Source organism: Anomaloglossus baeobatrachus (genome assembly GCF_048569485.1).
Source record: "Anomaloglossus baeobatrachus isolate aAnoBae1 chromosome 5 unlocalized genomic scaffold, aAnoBae1.hap1 SUPER_5_unloc_5, whole genome shotgun sequence".
NCBI classification, from domain to species: domain Eukaryota; kingdom Metazoa; phylum Chordata; class Amphibia; order Anura; family Aromobatidae; genus Anomaloglossus; species Anomaloglossus baeobatrachus.
In genome coordinates, this window is record NW_027441809.1 from 614902 (window position 1) to 635408 (window position 20507).

The following is a 20507-nucleotide window of genomic DNA, read 5'->3' on the forward strand; positions in this document are numbered from 1 at the left end:
TATATATCTAGTGTGCGGCTCTGCAGGAGGAGGTAGGTGCAGGGTATTATATATCTAGTGTGCGGCTCTGCAGGAGGAGGTAGGTGCAGGGTATTATATATCTAGTGTGCGGCTCTGCAGGTGAAGGTAGGTGCAGGGTATTATATATCTAGTGTGCGGCTCTGCAGGTGGAGGTAGGTGCAGGGTATTATATATCTAGTGTGCGGCTCTGCAGGTGGAGGTAGGTGCAGGGTATTATATATCTAGTGTGCGGCTCTGCAGGTGGAGGTAGGTGCAGGGTATTATATATCTAGTGTGCGGCTCTGCAGGTGGAGGTAGGTGCAGGGTATTATATATCTAGTGTGCGGCTCTGCAGGAGGAGGTAGGTGCAGGGTATTATATATCTAGTGTGCGGCTCTGCAGGTGGAGGTAGGTGCAGGGCATTATATATCTAGTGTGCGGCTCTGCAGGTGGAGGTAGGTGCAGGGTATTATATATCTAGTGTGCGGCTCTGCAGGTGGAGGTAGGTGCAGGGTATTATATATCTAGTGTGCGGCTCTGCAGGTGGAGGTAGGTGCAGGGTATTATATATCTAGTGTGCGGCTCTGCAGGAGGAGGTAGGTGCAGGGTATTATATATCTAGTGTGCGGCTCTGCAGGTGGAGGTAGGTGCAGGGCATTATATATCTAGTGTGCGGCTCTGCAGGTGGAGGTAGGTGCAGGTTATTATATATCTAGTGTGCGGCTCTGCAGGAGGAGGTAGGTGCAGGGTATTATATATCTAGTGTGCGGCTCTGCAGGTGGAGGTAGGTGCAGGGTATTATATATCTAGTGTGCGGCTCTGCAGGTGGAGGTAGCTGCAGGGTATTATATATCTAGTGTGCGGCTCTGCAGGTGGAGGTAGGTGCAGGGTATTATATATCTAGTGTGCGGCTCTGCAGGTGGAGGTAGGTGCAGGGTATTATATATCTAGTGTGCGGCTCTGCAGGTGGAGGTAGGTGCAGGGTATTATATATCTAGTGTGCGGCTCTGCAGGTGGAGGTAGGTGCAGGGTATTATATATCTAGTGTGCGGCTCTGCAGGTGGAGGTAGGTGCAGGGTATTATATATCTAGTGTGCGGCTCTGCAGGTGGAGGTAGGTGCAGGGTATTATATATCTAGTGTGCGGCTCTGCAGGTGGAGGTAGGTGCAGGGTATTATATATCTAGTGTGCGGCTCTGCAGGTGGAGGTAGGTGCAGGGTATTATATATCTAGTGTGCGGCTCTGCAGGTGGAGGTAGGTGCAGGGTATTATATATCTAGTGTGCGGCTCTGCAGGTGGAGGTAGGTGCAGGGTATTATATATCTAGTGTGCGGCTCTGCAGGTGGAGGTAGGTGCAGGGTATTATATATCTAGTGTGCGGCTCTGCAGGTGGAGGTAGGTGCAGGTTATTATATATCTAGTGTGCGGCTCTGCAGGTGGAGGTAGGTGCAGGGTATTATATATCTAGTGTGCGGCTCTGCAGGTGGAGGTAGGTGCAGGGTATTATATATCTAGTGTGCGGCTCTGCAGGTGGAGGTAGGTGCAGGGTATTATATATCTAGTGTGCGGCTCTGCAGGTGGAGGTAGGTGCAGGGTATTATATATCTAGTGTGCGGCTCTGCAGGTGGAGGTAGGTGCAGGGTATTATATATCTAGTGTGCGGCTCTGCAGGTGGAGGTGTGTGGAGATTCCCCATTACTGGGCTCAGGCTCCATACACATTAGATGCTGGCGGAGAACAATCGCTCCATAGAAGAGAATTCTCCTGATTGCCCCGTGAAGGATGGATATGGACAGGGACAAGATGGCGGAGAGGATATTACACCTCACCCTAGAGATCCTCTTCCGGCTTACTGGAGAGGTGAGAGATTCTGATGACGTCACATTACACCATTCTTATCTATGGGAATAACAGATGGACAGAACTGGAGAGGTGAGGACTCTGGAAATGTCTGGAGTGAGATTTATTACTGTGTCTCTCCATAACCAGGATTACACAGTAGTGAAGAAGAACTCTAGTGAGCGCTGTCAGGCCCCTGTGTCTGAGGGATGGGGAAGACCCCTGAGCCCAATCACGGGGCCTCCACCTCACCCCCCGATACATGAGGACATCAATGACCAGAAGATCCTAGAACTCACCTACAAGATGATTGAGCTGCTGACTGGAGAGGTGACACTGCTGGGAATGCTGGGACATTATACAGTAACGCTATGAAGGGATCGGGGGTGACGGTATCATTGTATGTGTCAGGTTCCTATAAGGTGTCAGGACGTCACCGTCTATTTCTCCATGGAGGAGTGGGAGTATTTAGAAGGACACAAAGATCTGTACAAGGACGTCATGATGGCGGTTCCCCAGCCCCTCACATCACCAGGTAATAGACAGGACTAAATACACACGGCCTATAATTATCTGTATGTAAGGAATGAATTCAGTCCCTGTATGTGTCTCCTCCAGGTCTATCCAGTAAGAGGACAACACCAGAGAGATGTCCCCGTCCTCTTCTCCCACAGGACTGTAAACAAGAAGACCCCGATGTTCCTCAGGATGTGTTTCCTCCAGCTCTATCCTGTAAGAGATATCTACTCATGTACTTTCTGCACTAATTTTGTGATTACATTTTTAGGTTTTCTGCTCTGGTTTTTTTCAGCTGTATTTTCTTTGCTTCTGCTTCTTCTGCTGTTTGTTTCTAGTGCCTTCTCTATGTTGTTATGAAGGCAACTCAAATACCTGCAGAGGGTTCACGAATGCTCTGTTACCCTAAAAATAAGCCCTAGTTACAGTAAGAACCAGCGTTGCAACTGTGCAATTTCTCAGGAACCCCACTCTCTTAAGGCCCCTTCACACTCGTCGATATATCGTGCAATTGCATGAGCGATCGCACAAGCCCCCGTCGTTTGTGCGTCACGGGCAATTCGTTGCCCGTGGAGCACAATGTCGTGAACCCCCGTCATACGTACTTACCTCCCGGATGACGTCGCTGTGGGTGGCGAACATCCTCTTCCTGAAGGGGGATGGATGTTCGGCGTCACAGCGACGTCACACAGCGGCCGGCCAATAGAAGCGGAGGGGTGGAGATGAGTGGGACGTAACATCCCGCCCAACTCCTTCCTTCCGCATTGCCGGCGGGATGCAGGTAAGCTGTGTTCGTCGTTCCTGAGGTGTCACACTTAGCGATGTATGCTGCTTCGGGAACGATGAACAAACGGCGCACAGAAGGAGGAACGACATTATGGAAATGAACGACATGTCAACGAGCAACGATAAGGTGAGTATTCCTGCTCGTTAACAGTCGTTCGGAGATGTCACTTGCTACGACATCTCTAAGGATGACGGTTGTGCGTCACAAATTCCGTGATCCCGCCGACATATCGTTAGATATATCGTAGCGTGTGACTGGGCCTTTAGGGACCCCATCAGTTGTATTCTAAGGTTGATTGTTTAAGGACCTTTGATGAAGTCATGTGACATGATGTAACCAAAGGTCTCTTAATAGCAGGAGTCTCAAAGAATTGAACAGAAGACAGGCTGGCATGCAGGACTGGTATTAGGGGTAAGGGAGAGCAAACTGGGCAATTTCACAGGGCCCCCATTCTTCTAGCGACCCCAGTGTTTATATGCCGATTATAGGACTGCTTAAGAACCTTTTTGACATCACGTCATGTGACCAAAGGTCTCTTAATTGCAGGAGTCTAAAGCTGAGGAGGAGACAGGCTGGTGTGTCTGTGTGTGTGTGTGTAGATAGCTAGATAATAGAAAAAAAAAAAGTTACAACCGCACACTGAAATACCAAACTTTTAAACTACCAAAAATTATCTAATAAAATTATTGCTTTTAGCGGGCTTTACACGCTACAATATATCTAACGATGTCTCGGCGGGGTCACGTCATAAGTGACGCACATCCGGTATCGTTAGTGACGTTGTTGCGTGTGACACCGACGTGCGATTCGGATTGTACGAAAAAACGTTGATCGCATACACGTCATTCATTAGCTAAAAATTGAACGTCCGGTTGTTCAATGGTCCCGAGGCAGCACACATCGCTGTGTGTGACACCTCAGGAACGATGAACATATCTTACCTGCGTCCCGCCGGCAAAGCGGAAGGAAGGAGGTGGGCGGGATGTTCACGTCCCGCTCATCTCCGCCCCTCTGCTTCTATTGGCCGGCCGCTGTGTGACGTCGCTGTGACGCCGAACGTCCATCCCCTTCAGGAAGTGGATGTTCACCGCCCACAGCGACGTCGTATGGAAGGTAAGTACGTGTGACAGGGTTTCATTGTTTTGTGCGACACGGGCAACAAATTAAACGTTCCGCACATACGATGGGGGCGTGTCACATCGCACACGAGATCGCATGTGAAATTGTAACGTGTAAAGCAGCCTTAAGAAGATGTTTAAACCCAAAATTAGAAGAGTTGACCATAAATCATCACAATTATATCCTACCGGGATAAACCAACAACTTGTTTAAACCAAATTATCCCAATAAAGCTATAGATCATTAAAAAGTTCCTTTATTGATGGCATATTAAAAAACATAGACACAAACATTAATTAAAAATCAAGGCAAGGGGAGCACGTACTAAACCCACAATAACCAAGCATATACAATAAATGTACTAAATCTTTAGCAGGCCAAATAACACGCTCAAAGTATAGAGCATTACAAAAGCAGTTTACAGCATCCCTATATTGGTAAAATACCAGCAAAAATCTGCATTAGTATGCACTAATAGCTGCCCATTATCACACTTAGCTCATATGAATACCAGACCTGCTGTCATATTAATGGTAAAATACTGCTCCCCTGCCAGCCACTCCAACACGTGTTTCACACCGCTTCCTCAGGGAGTGATGTGGAGGGAGGCAGTGAGCATTCTTATATAGGACCGGCACATGTGTAGAATTAATCAATCTCCCTATACCTTCATATGTGGCGCCACCATGTCAGTGCCCCGACCGGAAGCCCAGGAGCGCGTCACCGTCGACCACGTCACACGCATGCGCAGAGGGCATGCGATGACGTGGGAGAGAGAGACGCGTCCCCTAGCAACCGCCGGGACGCAAACAAGCGGCGCACGGCAAGGGGAATATCACATGCTGTAACCAGGTCACATGACCTTTCGAGTATGTTATCTGCCCTTTGTTATGCGGTTTTCATCTGACGTCCTGGGTTTTCCTGGGGACGCGCGCCCCCATCCATGTCATCATATGCTTAGGCATTGGTGGCGTGGTTTGGGGTGGTGCGCCCCTGGGTTTCCTGGTAGGGCGGTTTCACAATGCGGTCATGTGACCTGGTTACAGCATGTGATATTCCCCTTGCCGTGCGCCGCTTGTTTGCGTCCCGGCGGTTGCTAGGGGACGCGTCTCTCTCTCCCACGTCATTGCATGCCCTCTGCGCATGCGTGTGACGTGGTCGACGGTGACGCGCTCCTGGGCTTCCGGTCGGGGCGCTGACATGGTGGCGCCACATATGAAGGTATAGGGAGATTGATTAATTCTACACATGTGCCTGTCCTATATAAGAACGCTCACTGCCTCCCTCCACATCACTCCCTGAGGAAGCGGTGTGAAACACGTGTTGGAGTGGCTGGCAGGGGAGCAGTATTTTACCATTAATATGACAGCAGGTCTGGTATTCATATGAGCTAAGTGTGATAATGGGCAGCTATTAGTGCATACTAATGCAGATTTTTGCTGGTATTTTACCAATATAGGGATGCTGTAAACTGCTTTTGTAATGCTCTATACTCTGAGCGTGTTATTTGGCCTGCTAAAGATTTAGTACATTTATTGTATATGCTTGGTTATTGTGGGTTTAGTACGTGCTCCCCTTGCCTTGATTTTTAATTAATGTTTGTGTCTATGTTTTTTAATATGCCATCAATAAAGGAACTTTTTAATGATCTATAGCTTTATTGGGATAATTTGGTTTAAACTAATTAAGAAGATGTTTGCGGACAAGCCTGAGGCTGCTTCACAGTTCATCAGCAAAACCCTCTCAAACTTCGGCATAAGCATAGACCCAGCGGCCGTGGTGCACAGCAATAATCTGGTGGTGGAAGCCATAATAGAAAACTTGGAAGTGAAAAACGCACTAATGAAGACACTGGACAGATTTGCACCAGAACACACCATATTTGCCAGCAACACATTCTTATTGGCAATAACTGACATAGCCATCTCCACAACTAGGCAGGATCAGTTCGGAGGGCTGCATTTCTTTAATCCAGTACCAATGATGAAGCTGGTGGAGGTCATTAAGACGCCAGTGACGAGCCAAACGACTTCTGACTCTCTCATGGACTTCAGTTAAACACTAAGAAAGATGCCTGTGTCATGTAAGTGTGACGCCCTGGCCTATCAGGTCGTCACAGGGTATTGTGCAGTCTGCCCTTATGCACAGTATCCACCTCCTTGGTTACGGGTCCCTGAACTTTTCGTGTTGCTAAGAGCCAAGACAATCAAAAATCATAGAAACACGCTCCACCACACCCACCAGACACGCTATTGGGTAGCCTGAAGGGAATAAGGCTGCCTACTTAGGGGGGGGGTTGGTTTGGAAGGGTCAGGAGTGTGAAGAGAGGGGAGTTGTGAAGTGACTCTTGAGAGGAGAGGTCACAGGTTAGGAGCTGGGCTCCTCAGTACTAGGTGGCAGACGTTGGTCTGGTCCTGGTACGAGCTGGAACCCCAGTCGCAGGGGATCGTGTCAAGGGGCACGGAACTGCCGAGGAGGGCAGCCGGCGGCCTTGAGCCGTCTCCGGGCAGGGGCCAAGGCACGACGGGGTACTTGGACCCTAGGCCAGGAAGTAGCTTCAAGCGTCCTTGTAATTTACCCAACGAGGGCGAAGACTTCATGATTCGTTCTCCACCCACTCCCAAATCGGGTTACTAGCGCAACGAGGGGGATAGGACTTTCCCAATACACAGTCCAGAAAATACCAAGCGTGAACTTTGAGAGCAAGCTCACACCGTTAGCCATACAGGTGAGCGGGACCCGACTAGTTTTAAACTACAGGGGCCAACAAGTAAAGAAGGTGCCAAGGGAAAGGTCACAGGCTAACAAGCAACACCATCGGGCATGGGATCCAAGCGTGCTCCCTCCTTGCTGCAGTGGTGCTCAGAATTTCGGTTTTGTGCTCCCAACAGCAGCGGTGGTACTCCACCTTACCACACACCGTGGGTGGCGTCACGAACTCTAACCACAAAATCCCCTGTAAATACCCCCCTTTTTATTTCGAGTGTCCGCGCGACCTCTCTCAGGTCTGAAGACCGCTCGAGCCACCGCAGATCCGGATCCGAGCAGCTGCCCGGATGCTGGTGCTTGGGCGGTACATAAGGACATCCCAGGGTTCATTGTTAACCGTCTTCTGGTACCATACCTAATGGAATTCGTGCATCTTCATGAAAGAGGTCATGCATCTAAGGAAGACATGGATGTTGCAATGAAATTGGAAACCTGTTACCCAATGGGTCCTTTTGAGCTTTTGGATTATGTTAGTCTTGACACTAGTAAATACATCATTGATGTTTGGTACCAGATGGAACCTGAAAACCCCCTTTTTTGCCCCCAGTGAATTGCTCAATAAGCTTGGAAAGAAGACCGGAGAAGGATTTTATAAGGACAGATGGTTGGCCTGGCTGCACTGCAGAGCTATATTGTTATAGTCTCTTGTTTGCTTTGATTATGATGACCGTTGTTGTTTTTACATTGCATGGTTTTCTCAGCACTTATTAATACTCTAGTGCCTTACAGTCATGAGTCTCTATTTCATCAACATCATTTTGTACCGCTGATTCCAAACATTGATACGTCATAGCCATTATACAGTCAATAATAAATGAATGTACAAAAAATAAATTGTGCAACTTTTGGAGGTTTCACGCCAATTTTAACCAGCTTTGCAAAAATAGGCAGAGCTTGGCCAGAAGAAGGGTGTGATGTCACCGTTTCTCTAATTCATAACAAACTGCGATGTTCCCTATGCCACAAATCTAACTTCAGTCCCTGACATCAATTTTCATTGTACATCGCCGGTCTTGATGAATTGGAGCGCTAATGTTTATCTGCACAGACAGCAAGACCATGCTACCTTTTGGTTACAAAGCCTAAGAATAGGCCATCAGCGTTATAGTCCCGGACAAGCCCATTAAATGTTTGGCATCTGTCTCTATTTTATTTTCGTCTTTGAAAAAAAAACCTTTTTGAAATTGTCTATGTTGTGGATCAATGTCACAACGAGATGCTTGCAGGCATCGCCAACTTTCATGGCGGCATCAGGATCTGTGGAAATTACAGATTCTGGCACTCTGCTTGCTAACTCCTCGGATGTCTGTGAGCAGTGCAGGGAGACGCAGGCGTCGAACCACATACTTAGTAAAGCCTGCTTTACACCTTGCGATCCTACCCATCCCTTCGTATGTGCGGCACGTTCAATTTGTTGACCGTGTCGCACAAACGATTATTTGCCGTCACACATACTTACCCTTCCATACGACCTCGATGTGGGCGGCGAACATCCACTTCCCGGAGTTGGAGGGACGTTCGTTCACATCGACGTCATGCGGCAACCGGCCAATAGAAGTGGAGGGGCGGAGATGAGTGGGACATAAACATCCCGCCCACCTCCTTCCTTCTGCATTGCCGGCGGGAGCCGCGGGACACAGGTAAGATCTGTTCATCGTTCCCGGGGTGTCACACACTGCAATGTGTGGTACCTCGGGAACATTGAACAACCCGACGTGCAATTTTAAGGAAATGAACGACGTGTATGCCATGAACGGTTTTACGTTCAATCACAATCGCACGTAGCTGTCACATGCTACAACAACACTAATGATGCCGGGTGTGCGTCACTTATGACGTGACCCCGCCGACACATTGTTAGATTTGTTGTAGCGTGTAAAGCTCGCTTTAGACTAGCAAGACTTATTCTCTGCTGGGCTCCTTGTTAATGTCTTTCATCACATGCTGTAGGGGAGTCAGTATCATTCGCTCCCCTTCTATATATGCTGGCTGGACTATTCCATTAATGCCAGCTATAGTTTACCTATACAGGTCTGGTGAGGTGTTGTGATACAAACTGATGGTTGTCATGCATTATTGCTGTGAGCAGTTGTGATGTTAACCCTTGTTGTTTTTTTGTTTCTGCCTTCCTGCTCTTGCTTTTCTCCTTAGTCTCTCACTGTTTATTTCTGTGAGTTTGTAGTGTGTCTGAATTTTGGTTTTCCCATCTGTCTCTTAATCTGTATTTCCATCATACTCCTGCCATACTTCCACGTTCAGGGAGAATCCAGAGGTTAGGGATAGCCTAAGGTCTCCTAGCATTAGGGAAAGTATAGGAGCCTCCTGTCCCTCATTATCCTACAGTCACATTGTGACAATCAATTAGATTATTTACTGTAGCGCATTCCATAGAACTGGTGCTAGGAATGGGAGATCCGAGTTAACGAAGATGTAACTCTTAAGGCTGCTTTACATGTTGCAATCACATATGCGATCTCGTATGCGATCGCACACGCCCCCTTCGTATGTGCGGCACGGGCAATTTGTTGCCCGTGTCGCACAAACGATTAAACACCGTCACACGTACTTACCTTCCATACGACCTCGCTGTGGGCAGCGAACGTCCACTTCCTGAAGGGGGATGGATGTTCGGCGTCACAGCGACGTCACACAGCGGCCGGCCAATAGAAGCGGAGGGGCGGAGATGAGCGGGACGTAAACATCCCGCCCACCTTCTCCCTTCCGCATTACAGGCGGGACGCAGGTAAGATGTGTTCATCGTTCCCGGGGTGTCACACACAGCGATGTGTGCTGCCTCGGGAACATTGAACAACCGGACGTTCAATTTTTAGCTATTGAACGGCGTGTATGCGATCACGGTTTTTCGTACAATCCGAATCGCACGTAGGTGTCACACGCAACTACGTCATTAACGATGCCGGATGTGCGTCACTAATGACGTGACCTCGCCGAGACATCGTTAGATATATTGTAGTGTGTAAAGCCCGCTTAAGATTTCAAAATGGGAAAACAAATTAAGAATAATTTGTTTCCTAATTTAATTTCGTATGTTCTGGTTTAAAAAAATAAATCTACTTTCAAAATTATATAATAAAAAATAATAACGTTGTGTTTATTTTTAGCCGATAACTGTATCAGGAGTTCAGATGGACCTCTAATATCTTCAGAATTTAAAACAGATGATGAAAGTATAACACATGATACATATGAAGAGCATGCTGCTGTTCCAGATATACCTCCAGTCCTTTCTCGGAAAGCTCTATCATCTGATCTTTTCAAACAAGTCCAAAATTCTGATTTATCACAGAATTGTATGCAAAATAAAAGTTACAGAAGGGATGTGGAACATGAAACGGCTCCTACAAGGGAGAAATCATTTTCATGTTCAGAGTGTGGGAAATGTTATATTCAGAAATCAGACCTTGTTAGACATCAGAAAATTCACACAGGGGAGAAGCCATTTTCATGTTCAGACTGTGGGAAATGTTTTATTCGGACAGCAGACCTTGTTAGACATCAGAAAATTCACACAGGGGAGAAGCCATTTTCATGTTCAGAGTGTGGGAAATGTTTTATTCAGAAAATATACCTTGTTAGACATCAGAAAATTCACACAGGGGAGAAGCCATTTTCATGTTCAGAGTGTGGGAAATGTTTTATTCGGAAATCAGATCTTGTTTGGCATCATAGATCTCACACAGGGGAGAAGCCATTTTCATGTTCAGAGTGTGGGAAATGTTTTATTCAGAAATCACACCTTGTTAGACATCAGAAAAATCACACAGGGGAGAAGCCATTTTCATGTTCAGAGTGTGGGAAATGTTTTATTCAGAAATCACACCTTGTTAGACATCAGAAAAATCACACAGGGGAGAAGCCATTTTCATGTTCAGAGTGTGGGAAATGTTTTATTCAGAAAGCAGACCTTGTTAGACATCAGAAAAAGCACACAAAGGAGAAGCCGTATTCATGTTCAGAGTGTGGGAAATGTTTTATTCAGAAATCACACCTTGTTAGACATCAGAAAAATCACACAGGGGAGAAGCCATTTTCATGTTCAGAGTGTGGGAAATGTTTTATTCAGAAAGTAGACCTTGTTAGACATCAGAAAAATCACACAATGGAGAAGCCGTATTCATGTTCAGAGTGTGGGAAATGTTTTATTCAGAAATCACACCTTGTTGTTCATCAAAGATCTCACAGAAGGGAGAAGCCATTTTCATGCCCAGAATGTGGTAAATGTTTTACTAGGAAATCAGGTCTTGTTTACCATCAAAAACATCACACGAAATAAACTATTTTTATGTTCTGAAGGTGGAAAATGTATTTCTTAGAAATCAGATCTTGTTAAACATGTGAAGAAGCCGCATAGGGAAGGAACCTTTTTCATTCTGTGAGTAATTAATTGAAATGCTTAACTGGTAAATCAAGTCTTGCCGACCATCAGAAAACCAACAGAGCGGAGCAGCCATTCTTGTTTTCAGAATTTGCCAAATGTTTTTTATCATTAATCAGGTTCTGTTGTCAGATGAGTCACATGGGAGAAGCCATCATAATGTACTATAATTCAAAGGGTTTTATTTAAAAATTGGCTACAATTGCTCAAGTAAGATTTGGTGAGGGATAGAACTATTTTCTCTCTTTTTAAACTTATCGTATTTTTCAAACCATAAGAATGTGGTCATGACGCACTGTTAGGCCGGCTTCACACTTGTGATTAACTCGCACGAGTGCAATGGCGAGAAATTCTCACACTGCACTCGGACCCATGTTAATCAATGAGGCAGCTCCCATCTTCTATTTTTTTCTCAGTCCAAATCGGACTGAGAAAAAAATCGCAGCATGCTGCGTTTTGGTGAGTTTCTCGCACAAGTCTCTCCAATGCAACTCTATGGGAGCGGGTAAATAAGCGGATGTCACAGGGATGGCACACACACCATCCTAGTGACATCCGTTTTTCTAAATACATTTATCGCATGTTTCAGAAAACACTGGTAAATGAGTGAGGTCTGACAATGTCGGTCAATCTATCTCTGTCAGTCGGTGTCTCCCTCTCGGTCTCTATTCTCTCTCTGTCGGTCGGTTGGTCTCTCTCTCTGGCTCTATCTCTCTCTCTGTCCATGTCAGTCTCTCCCTCCCACCCCCTCTCTCATACTCACCGATCCACGATCACTGGCACGGCGCTGCACGGCGTTCACACTGGCGGCTTCTCTTTTGAAAAAGCAGGCCGCTCATTATTCAATCTCGTATTCCCTGCTTTCCCCGCCCACCTGCGCCTATGATTGGTTGCAGTCAGACACGCCCCCACGATGAGTGACAGCTGTCTCACTGCAACCAATCACAGCTGCCAGTGGGCGGGTCTATATCATGAAGTTAAATAAATAAATAAATATTTAAAAAATAACGATGTGCGGTCCCCCCAATTTTGATACCAGCCAGGGTAAAGCCACACGGCTGAAGGCTGGTATTCTCAGGATTGGGAGCTCCACGTTATGGGGAGCCCCCCACCCTAAAAATATCAACCTGCAGCCGCCCGGAATTGCTGCATCCATTAGATGCGACAGTCCCGGGACTGTACCCGGTTCATCCCGAATTGCCCTGGTGCGGTGGCAATCGAGGTAATAAGGAGTTAATGGCAGCAGCCCATAGCTGCCACTAAGTCCTAGGTTAATCATGGCAGATGTCTCCCCAAGATAACTTCCATGATTAACCTGTTAGTTAAAGAAAATAAACACACACATCCAAAAATCCTTTATTTGTAATAAATGACAAAAAACAACAACCTCTTTCACCATTTTATTAAAGTCCCCAAATACCCCTCGATGTCCGACGTAATCCACAGAGGTCCCACGACGCTTTCAGCTCTGTTACATCGGAAGCTGACAGAGAGCGGTCACAGACCACGACCGCTCTCTGTGAGCTCCCCGCAGCGACTGAAGTGAGTCGCGCTATCAGCGATGACGTCACTCAGGTTACCCGCGGCCACAGATCTCAGCGAGAGAATTTCTGCTGTGGCCGCGGGTAACCTCAGTGATGGCACCGCTGATAGCGGAGATCACTGCAGTCACTCAAAGGATCTGCGGTCACCGGTGATACCTTCACCGGTGACCGAAAATCTGGCCATGACACAAAGACAGAGCCACGGGATGACAGTGAAGTCGGGTGAAGTTCATCCGACTTCATTCTGATTGCGCGGCTCTGTCTGTGTCTGCTGTCAGCGGCCATTCAGCTCTGCTACATGGCTCTGTCTGTGTCTGCTGTCAGTGGCCATGTAGCAGAGCTGAATGGCAGATGACATAGCTGCTGAGAATACAAAAAGGAACACATACGCATCAAACACGGATTGCACACGGACTACAATCAAATGAAAAATCACAGAATCGCATTGCAGTTGCATTGCACACTGATCATAATGTGAACAGAGCTCATGCTACTTTCTAGCATGAGACTTGGACCAATTTTACACACATAAGTGTGATTCCAGCCTTATAGGGGGATCTGCTGCTGACTCTGTTACAAGGGTAATATCCCCCAGTTTCTAGTGCAATGTGTTAGATGACTTTCCCTCTAAATTGTGCTTATAATAAATCTGTGGCTGCCTTTATTATTTACTAAAACAGTGAAAAGTCGCAGATTAGTGAATTTTTTAAATATAATCCAGTACTAAAACTTTTTGAAGTGTCCCTAATGTCCCCCAAAAGGAACTTCTAGGTTGTGAGATCCCACAACCCTCAGTGATCACCCTCACAGTGGAAGAGTGAGCTCTACGACCCCAGCTCTGCGGCATCCTTCTTAAGTACTTCAGTAAAACCTTAAAAAAAAGTTTGTGACAGCCCTGGATTAGTTTACAGAGCTACTTCTTGTGCTTAGAGCAGCCGCAGAGATTTGTGGGATCCCGCTCTACATACTAAGATCCCACAAAGTGGAAATTCAAGCTCCACTTTGCTAGTAAGTTGGGTATTTTGAGAGCCTTTATTAACATTTGTGAAAGGTTTTGATACGGGATTATATTTAGATAATTCACTAATCTCAGGTTGCCCACTGATTCATTTACTAAAAAGTGCAGCCCCAGATTGGAGATAGGAACTCTGAAGTATATCATATTGTATCTAATTGCATTTCAAAACTTGACTTTGTTAATAAATGCTTGTAAATGTATATTCTTCATGCCTGTCTTTCTCTATTGTTTAGATGTGATGATTTTGCCTGTGAACCTCTGGAGTTGAGTCAGAGTTGTAGGCATTTAGCACAAAAATAGTGACGGGATGTCACAGAGTTGTCACGGCCGGCAGAGAATCCAATGGCAGAAGTGTTGGAAAATCCCAAAAATTTGCAGAACGTGTTGTTAACTGACAGTTCTCTGTTTCTGCAGCAGCAGACTCTATGACTCTGGAAAACTGTCAGTTTTTTTCTCTCTCAGTTGTGAGCCTCTGACTTCCTTTATAAACCTCACCCTTGGGTGCTTTGGGTGAGGTTTATAGTTGATCCTGTCTGTGATTTGCAGCAGTTGTCTCCTCTTTTTGTTCTACAGACTTCTGTGGTAACTACTCCTAAGATAAGTGTTTGAATTTTGCTATGTACCTGGGCTCAGGTGGTAGCATTTCTGTCTCCCCTGTATTGTTTCCTTTTGTCTCCCTTAGCATCAGTTTGATGAAGAGCTCATACCTGCCATTCTTACTTAGGCCCAGATCAGGGTTTGCCTAAGGTGAGGTATTCCTGCTCGGCGATAGGTGCAGAACCTGTATAGGGTTGGTGAGGGCAGTGAGGGTGAGCTGTATTGTCAGGGGTCACCACTTCACTCTTTCCCTAGTGATAGGGCATTATTTTCCCCTTCCCTTTGTATTGTAATATACAGCTGGTATAGCTTCTGTCCCCAGCCGTGACAGCGCAGAAGTGAATCGCACTATGCATCCTAGATATGTGAAAGTTGTTAAGACAATCTGGTCCCAGTTTATCAAAGCTTGTATGCCAAAAAAAGTTACAGAAGCTGAGAAAAGTCCCAAAAATTTGGATCAATTCATAGTTCTCAAATTTTGGCAGATTTTGCCATTTCACCCCAAAATTGGCGGAGTTTGGGTGGGACGGGGGCGTGACACCACAGCTCCTTAAATTCATGATGAGCTGTGGTGTTCCCTATGCCAGAAATCTCACTCCAGTGTCTGATGGGAGTAATATTTCTAGCATAGCACAAGAAGGCACATGCTACTCGTCAAACGCTCCAGATTCATGAAAAGGCACTTCATCCATCAAGAGTGGTCCCCGCATAAACTGGGCTCTTTATGTTATAAAAACAATCCCTTTTGCAAAAGATAATTGTTGTAATAAAAAAAAAATGGAAGGATTATATATGTCTAATATCCAAAGGGATTGTTTTTTTTGTGGGGCTACCCACAAATAGAGATGAGCGGACCCGTTGAAGTTCGGGTTCGGCTTTTTCAGTCGGACTTTAAATAAAGTTTAGTTCGGAAACCGGACTTGACCTGAACCCCGTTGGAAGCCACTGATTGGACAGTTCGGGTCTCCGCCCACATGTAACCGGCCATTAACAGAGTATTTATTACAGGGGGAGGGATGACGGAGTTTTTTCCTTGTGCACAATACACCTATAACAATGTTTTTACCTCCCCGTGAAAGCCATTCACACATTGCAAGCGGCTCGCACTGGGCCGAGCACTGAGTGTACCCGAGCACACCGATGCTAGATCAAGTGGTTAGGATACATAAAGCACCCAAACTCCGAACTCTAACACTGATTTTTTTTTTACAAAGTCTGTGTTTGGTACAAACACCGAACTTTACTATTCAGGTTCACTCATCTTTGCCCACAAACCTTTATTACAGTTTAGATTATGGGTGTAAAAGAGACCAGAGCTAAAAGGGGCCTAGCTCTGTGTGAAAAGCAAGTAACATTTATGATACCTATGCTGGGGTTTTGTGAATTTAATGGGATTCGGTCACTAACTATTTACTACTTAATTAAACATCAGAATACTGTAAAAATAGTGTCACGCTAGTTACAGGGAAGTACCAAATGAACAGCGAAAGGGAAGCCTAGGGAAGGGGGAGATTGTGACCCCTGACTTAATCCCGCTTTACACGCTGCAATCTCGCTTGCGAGATCGATAGCGTGCGTGCTTGCCCCCATCGTTTGTGCGATACGGGCATATCGCTGCCCGTCGCGCACAAAATCGCATACCCCGTCACACATACCTGCGTAACGACGTCGCTGTGACCGGTGTAACGCCTCCTTTCTAAGGGGGGCGGTTCGTTCGGCGTAACAGCGTCGTCACTAAGCGTCCGCCCAATCAAAGAGGTGGGGCGGAGATGAGCGGGACGTAACATCCCGCCCACCTCCTTCCTTACTCATTGCTGCCATGACGCAGGTGAGGTGAGGTTCCTCGTTCCTGCAGTGTCACACATAGCGATGTGTACTGCCGCAGGAATGAGGAACTACATCGTCCAAGCAGCAGCAACAATAATTGGGAATAGGGGGGCATGTCACCGATGGGTGATTTTGAATGTTTTTGCGATGATTCAAAATCGCACACAACGAGATTGCTACAGCGGCCGGATGTGCGTCACAAATTCCTTGATCCCAATGAGATTGCTGTAGCGAAATCGTAGCGTGTAAAGCCACCTTTAGTCTACCCTGGGATCTGAGTTCCCTCACCACCCTAGATAGATTCCACACCTATGCGCCGAGCCGGATACCTGACTCTAGCCTGACCCTGATCTGAGCCCTAAATAGGGAACGGATGGGATGAGCTCTTCGTCAACCCCACTAAGCACTAAAGGACACACAGAGATAACAAACAAGGGAGAACAACAAACAACTTATCTCTAGACGACTCTGATGCTTGCAAGCCACCTGCTTGCATCCAGAACTTGTGAATGAACTGAATATCACCAGCACAAGTCCAGGGAACATGAGAGTATTTAAACCCAAGGGAAAATACAGATTATTAGCAACTGAAGGGAAGAAGAGTTCCCTTAGGTCCTAATGGGAAAAGGATGAAAACCCAACAGAGGAGATACCTAGTACAATGAATATTGATAGCAGGAAAAATAGAAAGTCAGGGAGCATTTTACGCAGCCAAACGCTGTGACAGACAGGGACTCTGAAGTGTCATTTACTGGGATGCTTTCTGTAGTTTTAATAAAATCACTATTACCACCAAGGGATTATCACTAGAGAACTAGTAAACCTTCTACCATGTATCGTTGATCTCTATTAGCTCTGTATACCCCTGCCCCACCCATGATTGGCAGCTTTCTGTCTTTGCTTATTGTACACAGCTGCCAATCAGTGGTGTGGGTGGGGTTATACACAGAGCAGCATTTCAAGAACTGGTAGATCTTAAGCAGATAAAACTGATGTTTATCAAAACTTCAGCAAGCAGCCAAGGAAGTGACACATCGCTGAATCCAGGGTCTCTGCCCCTACATCATGCTGTTCTGAGATGAAATAGCAAAACCCAGTGACAAATTCCATTTAAATGACTGCCAGATAAACATCTATTTAGCTAAACTAAGGAAAAAATGATGTCAGCTAAATGACAATAATAATCGTGCTAATTTTTTATTTATTTTGCTATTAACTTTTGGAAATGTAGTCTTTTGTGCTATCTATAATACTCTTCATTTGTCCCACAAATACCATAGATAAATACTCTTTATTCATGGACCTTCACACAATCATATGTAAATTAGCCCTTACATTTCACAATGGATAACGATAGTCCCCCAAACAGAAAAACGTTTGATACAAAACAGCACGCTGCTGCCCCTAATTGTCAGGATAATTATGCAATTGACCGACGCTTAACGGAAGAGGCCATGACTGTTTCCATTACTAGGCCGATTATTGGGGAGCTCACAGTGAGGGTATAGGATATATACAACCTTTTCTATCTCATGGAATATATCTACATCTTGATACAGTCACTGCCAACTCCACAATAACAAAAGGAACTTTTGCTAGCTGCCACCACCAATCGCTTATACAGGCCAATTGGACACACGTTACAGGTAGCGTATGGCTTCGGGATGCAATATATAGAGTAAGAAGAATGAAGCTATTAAATTTTAGCTAATTAATCGGAAAAGTAAGCAGTGTTCATAAAATATACAAAAGATATTACAAAGGGGAACAAAACAATACAGTATATACAATTACATAAAATTAAAAGGAATAACGAAAGAAAATTATTGAACCTGGGTCACAAAAATTGGCTTCAGATTTATGGAGGGAAAGACTCCAATGGAACGTGGAGCAATCCTACATGGCAATATTCCTTTCATTGAACGAGGATCATAATTGGCATTAGCTTTTTATTAACACAAGTTACACTCCCATACTTCCCCTCTGGTGACTCATAACAGGGCTGGACTTCAGATAATTATAGGATGTATCTAAAGGGTACTTTACATGCTACGACATCGCTAGCGATCTCATTAGCGATGTGAAATTCTAGATCGCAAGTGCGATCTTTAGAGATCGTACATGCGTAAAATAACCTATGTGCGATCTCTAAAGATCGCACTTGCGATCTAGAATTTCACATCACTAATGAGATCGCTAGCGATGTCGCAGCGTGTAAAGTACCCTTAAGTCTTAGAAAATTATGAGGGTCCCAACATTCTGATATCTTTGCCCCTGGAGGTCCCAGGTGGGAGATATTACAATAATCTTTCCTATCACGATTATATCTGTTCATAGATAGATAAAAATATCTATGCAATGTCTCCTATCTGGTCGATATCCTATTGGCGGGACCCCGGCCATCACCCATAGATGCGAAACGATGCTTTGTGTTCTCCACTATATCACAAATTTCAAAATATGACTTTCCTATCTATTATATTGATGCAGTTCATAAAACCTCAATTCATATTTTCTATAAGGAGAAACACAAGATTTTAATTTCTCTGCTATTTTTCTGTTCAACTGCTGCTCTTATCTCTACCGGTCATACATCTGTCCTTTTCTACATTCTTGTGCATTCAAGATGAGATTGGCCTTACATCTGCTATAGGATTCTTTTTAGTTACCTGTTTTCAAAGGAGGGGTTCAGCTGCATAGGGGTCTTGTTGAGTCTTTATGGATTTTATAATTTCTATATGACACTGGACTACATATTGATGTTTTCCAAAATCATGCTTTTACCCCTTGAAAGCCAAGGTCATTTTTTGGACACTTTTCTCGACTTGGTGCTTGAAGAGTTCAATAAAATCGGAAAAATTACTATCATGATTTACGTATGACTCTGCTTGTGGAAAGCAATTATGTGTGTTTGTTTTCCTGCTATCTTTAATCTCCAGGGTTTGGTCTGATGGGAGGAGCCTATTCTGTTGTGCCTCATTCCGGGGTACATTCTTCCTTATCTTGGAACTGTTTTCCTTGGTACGCTTACAGTGATAGTTCCTGCTCCGCACTGTGCGCTTTTGGTTCCTGTGAGTCTGTTCTGATCCTGCCCACTACCTAGTACTCCTTTCCCTAACCTTTGTCCTTCCTGTCTTGTCTTACCTACCTGTCTCCCTAACCCGCTCTCTGCTTTGTTATCCCGTCTCCACGCCCTCTATACTAACTTGTCCTCTCGGTTTACGACCGTGGCTTGCTATCTGACTACGGCTCTTCTCCCCTCCTGCTTCTGATGATACCTCCTGGCTTTCCAACCCTCGACTTTCACTTGACTCCAGCTCCGCTTATCCCTCTGTACCTACGTGACTTCCTGGCACTGACTTTCGGCTTGATCGACCATTCTATTACATCATTCCGCAGATGCTAGTGACCTCTAGTGGGCTTGCGCCTAACTACACTTAGAAGCACTACATTCTGCCTCAGTACTGGCTCCCCCTGGTGGTAGCATCACATTTACACTCCCATATACCCAAAATAACCTAAATAAGAAGCAAAAGTTGCCCTAAAATCATTATGAAATGATTCAGATATAGTAACTATTAGCAGACAAGGGGGATGGAATAGTCATGCAAAACAGGGATGACTTTAAGGAAGCTCGGTTTAATCTCTCTGACCCCATACACTAAGGGATTACAACTATGGATCCTTTTTCTACATTTAAAACAAAATATGCTCTCCTCATAACAAAAGCTTTTGAGAAAGGAATCTTAAAGAGAACCAACCACCAGGATTTTTATATATGTGTTATACATTACCATAAAAAACAATTAAAAGCTTCCAATAACTTAGTTACTTACTCATATTGTACATAAACATTTAACACATAGGAATCTGAAACATAAGGGAGGTGAGGAAGGGAAAGAGAAAGGTAGGGAAGGAAATCTTTATTAGGGAAGAGGTAAAGAGCAGGAAGAAGAGGGAAATCCCTTAAAAAGGGAAAGATGACAAGCATCTAAACATCTACAATTACATTATGTTATGCTCACCGGGCAGCGGCGAGCGTCCGGAGGTGGACCCACTGGACCGTGCACCGGACTCCCCTGAGAAGGCGACCAA

The 20507-nt window shown here is 45.3% G+C and overlaps 1 protein-coding gene across 1 annotated transcript in view; it reads left to right on the forward strand.

Moving 5' to 3' along the window:
* The first annotated feature begins 1672 nt into the window (after positions 1–1672).
* LOC142259272 (uncharacterized) overlaps positions 1673–20507 on the forward strand; it is a 65423-nt gene continuing 46588 nt past the window's right edge. The window contains exons 1-5 of the mRNA XM_075331750.1: positions 1673–1860; positions 1990–2169; positions 2251–2374; positions 2458–2571; positions 10153–11321. Coding sequence (XP_075187865.1) covers positions 1783–1860; positions 1990–2169; positions 2251–2374; positions 2458–2571; positions 10153–11321 — 1665 coding nt within the window. The 5' untranslated portion in view covers positions 1673–1782. The remainder of the gene's footprint in view (positions 1861–1989; positions 2170–2250; positions 2375–2457; positions 2572–10152; positions 11322–20507) is intronic.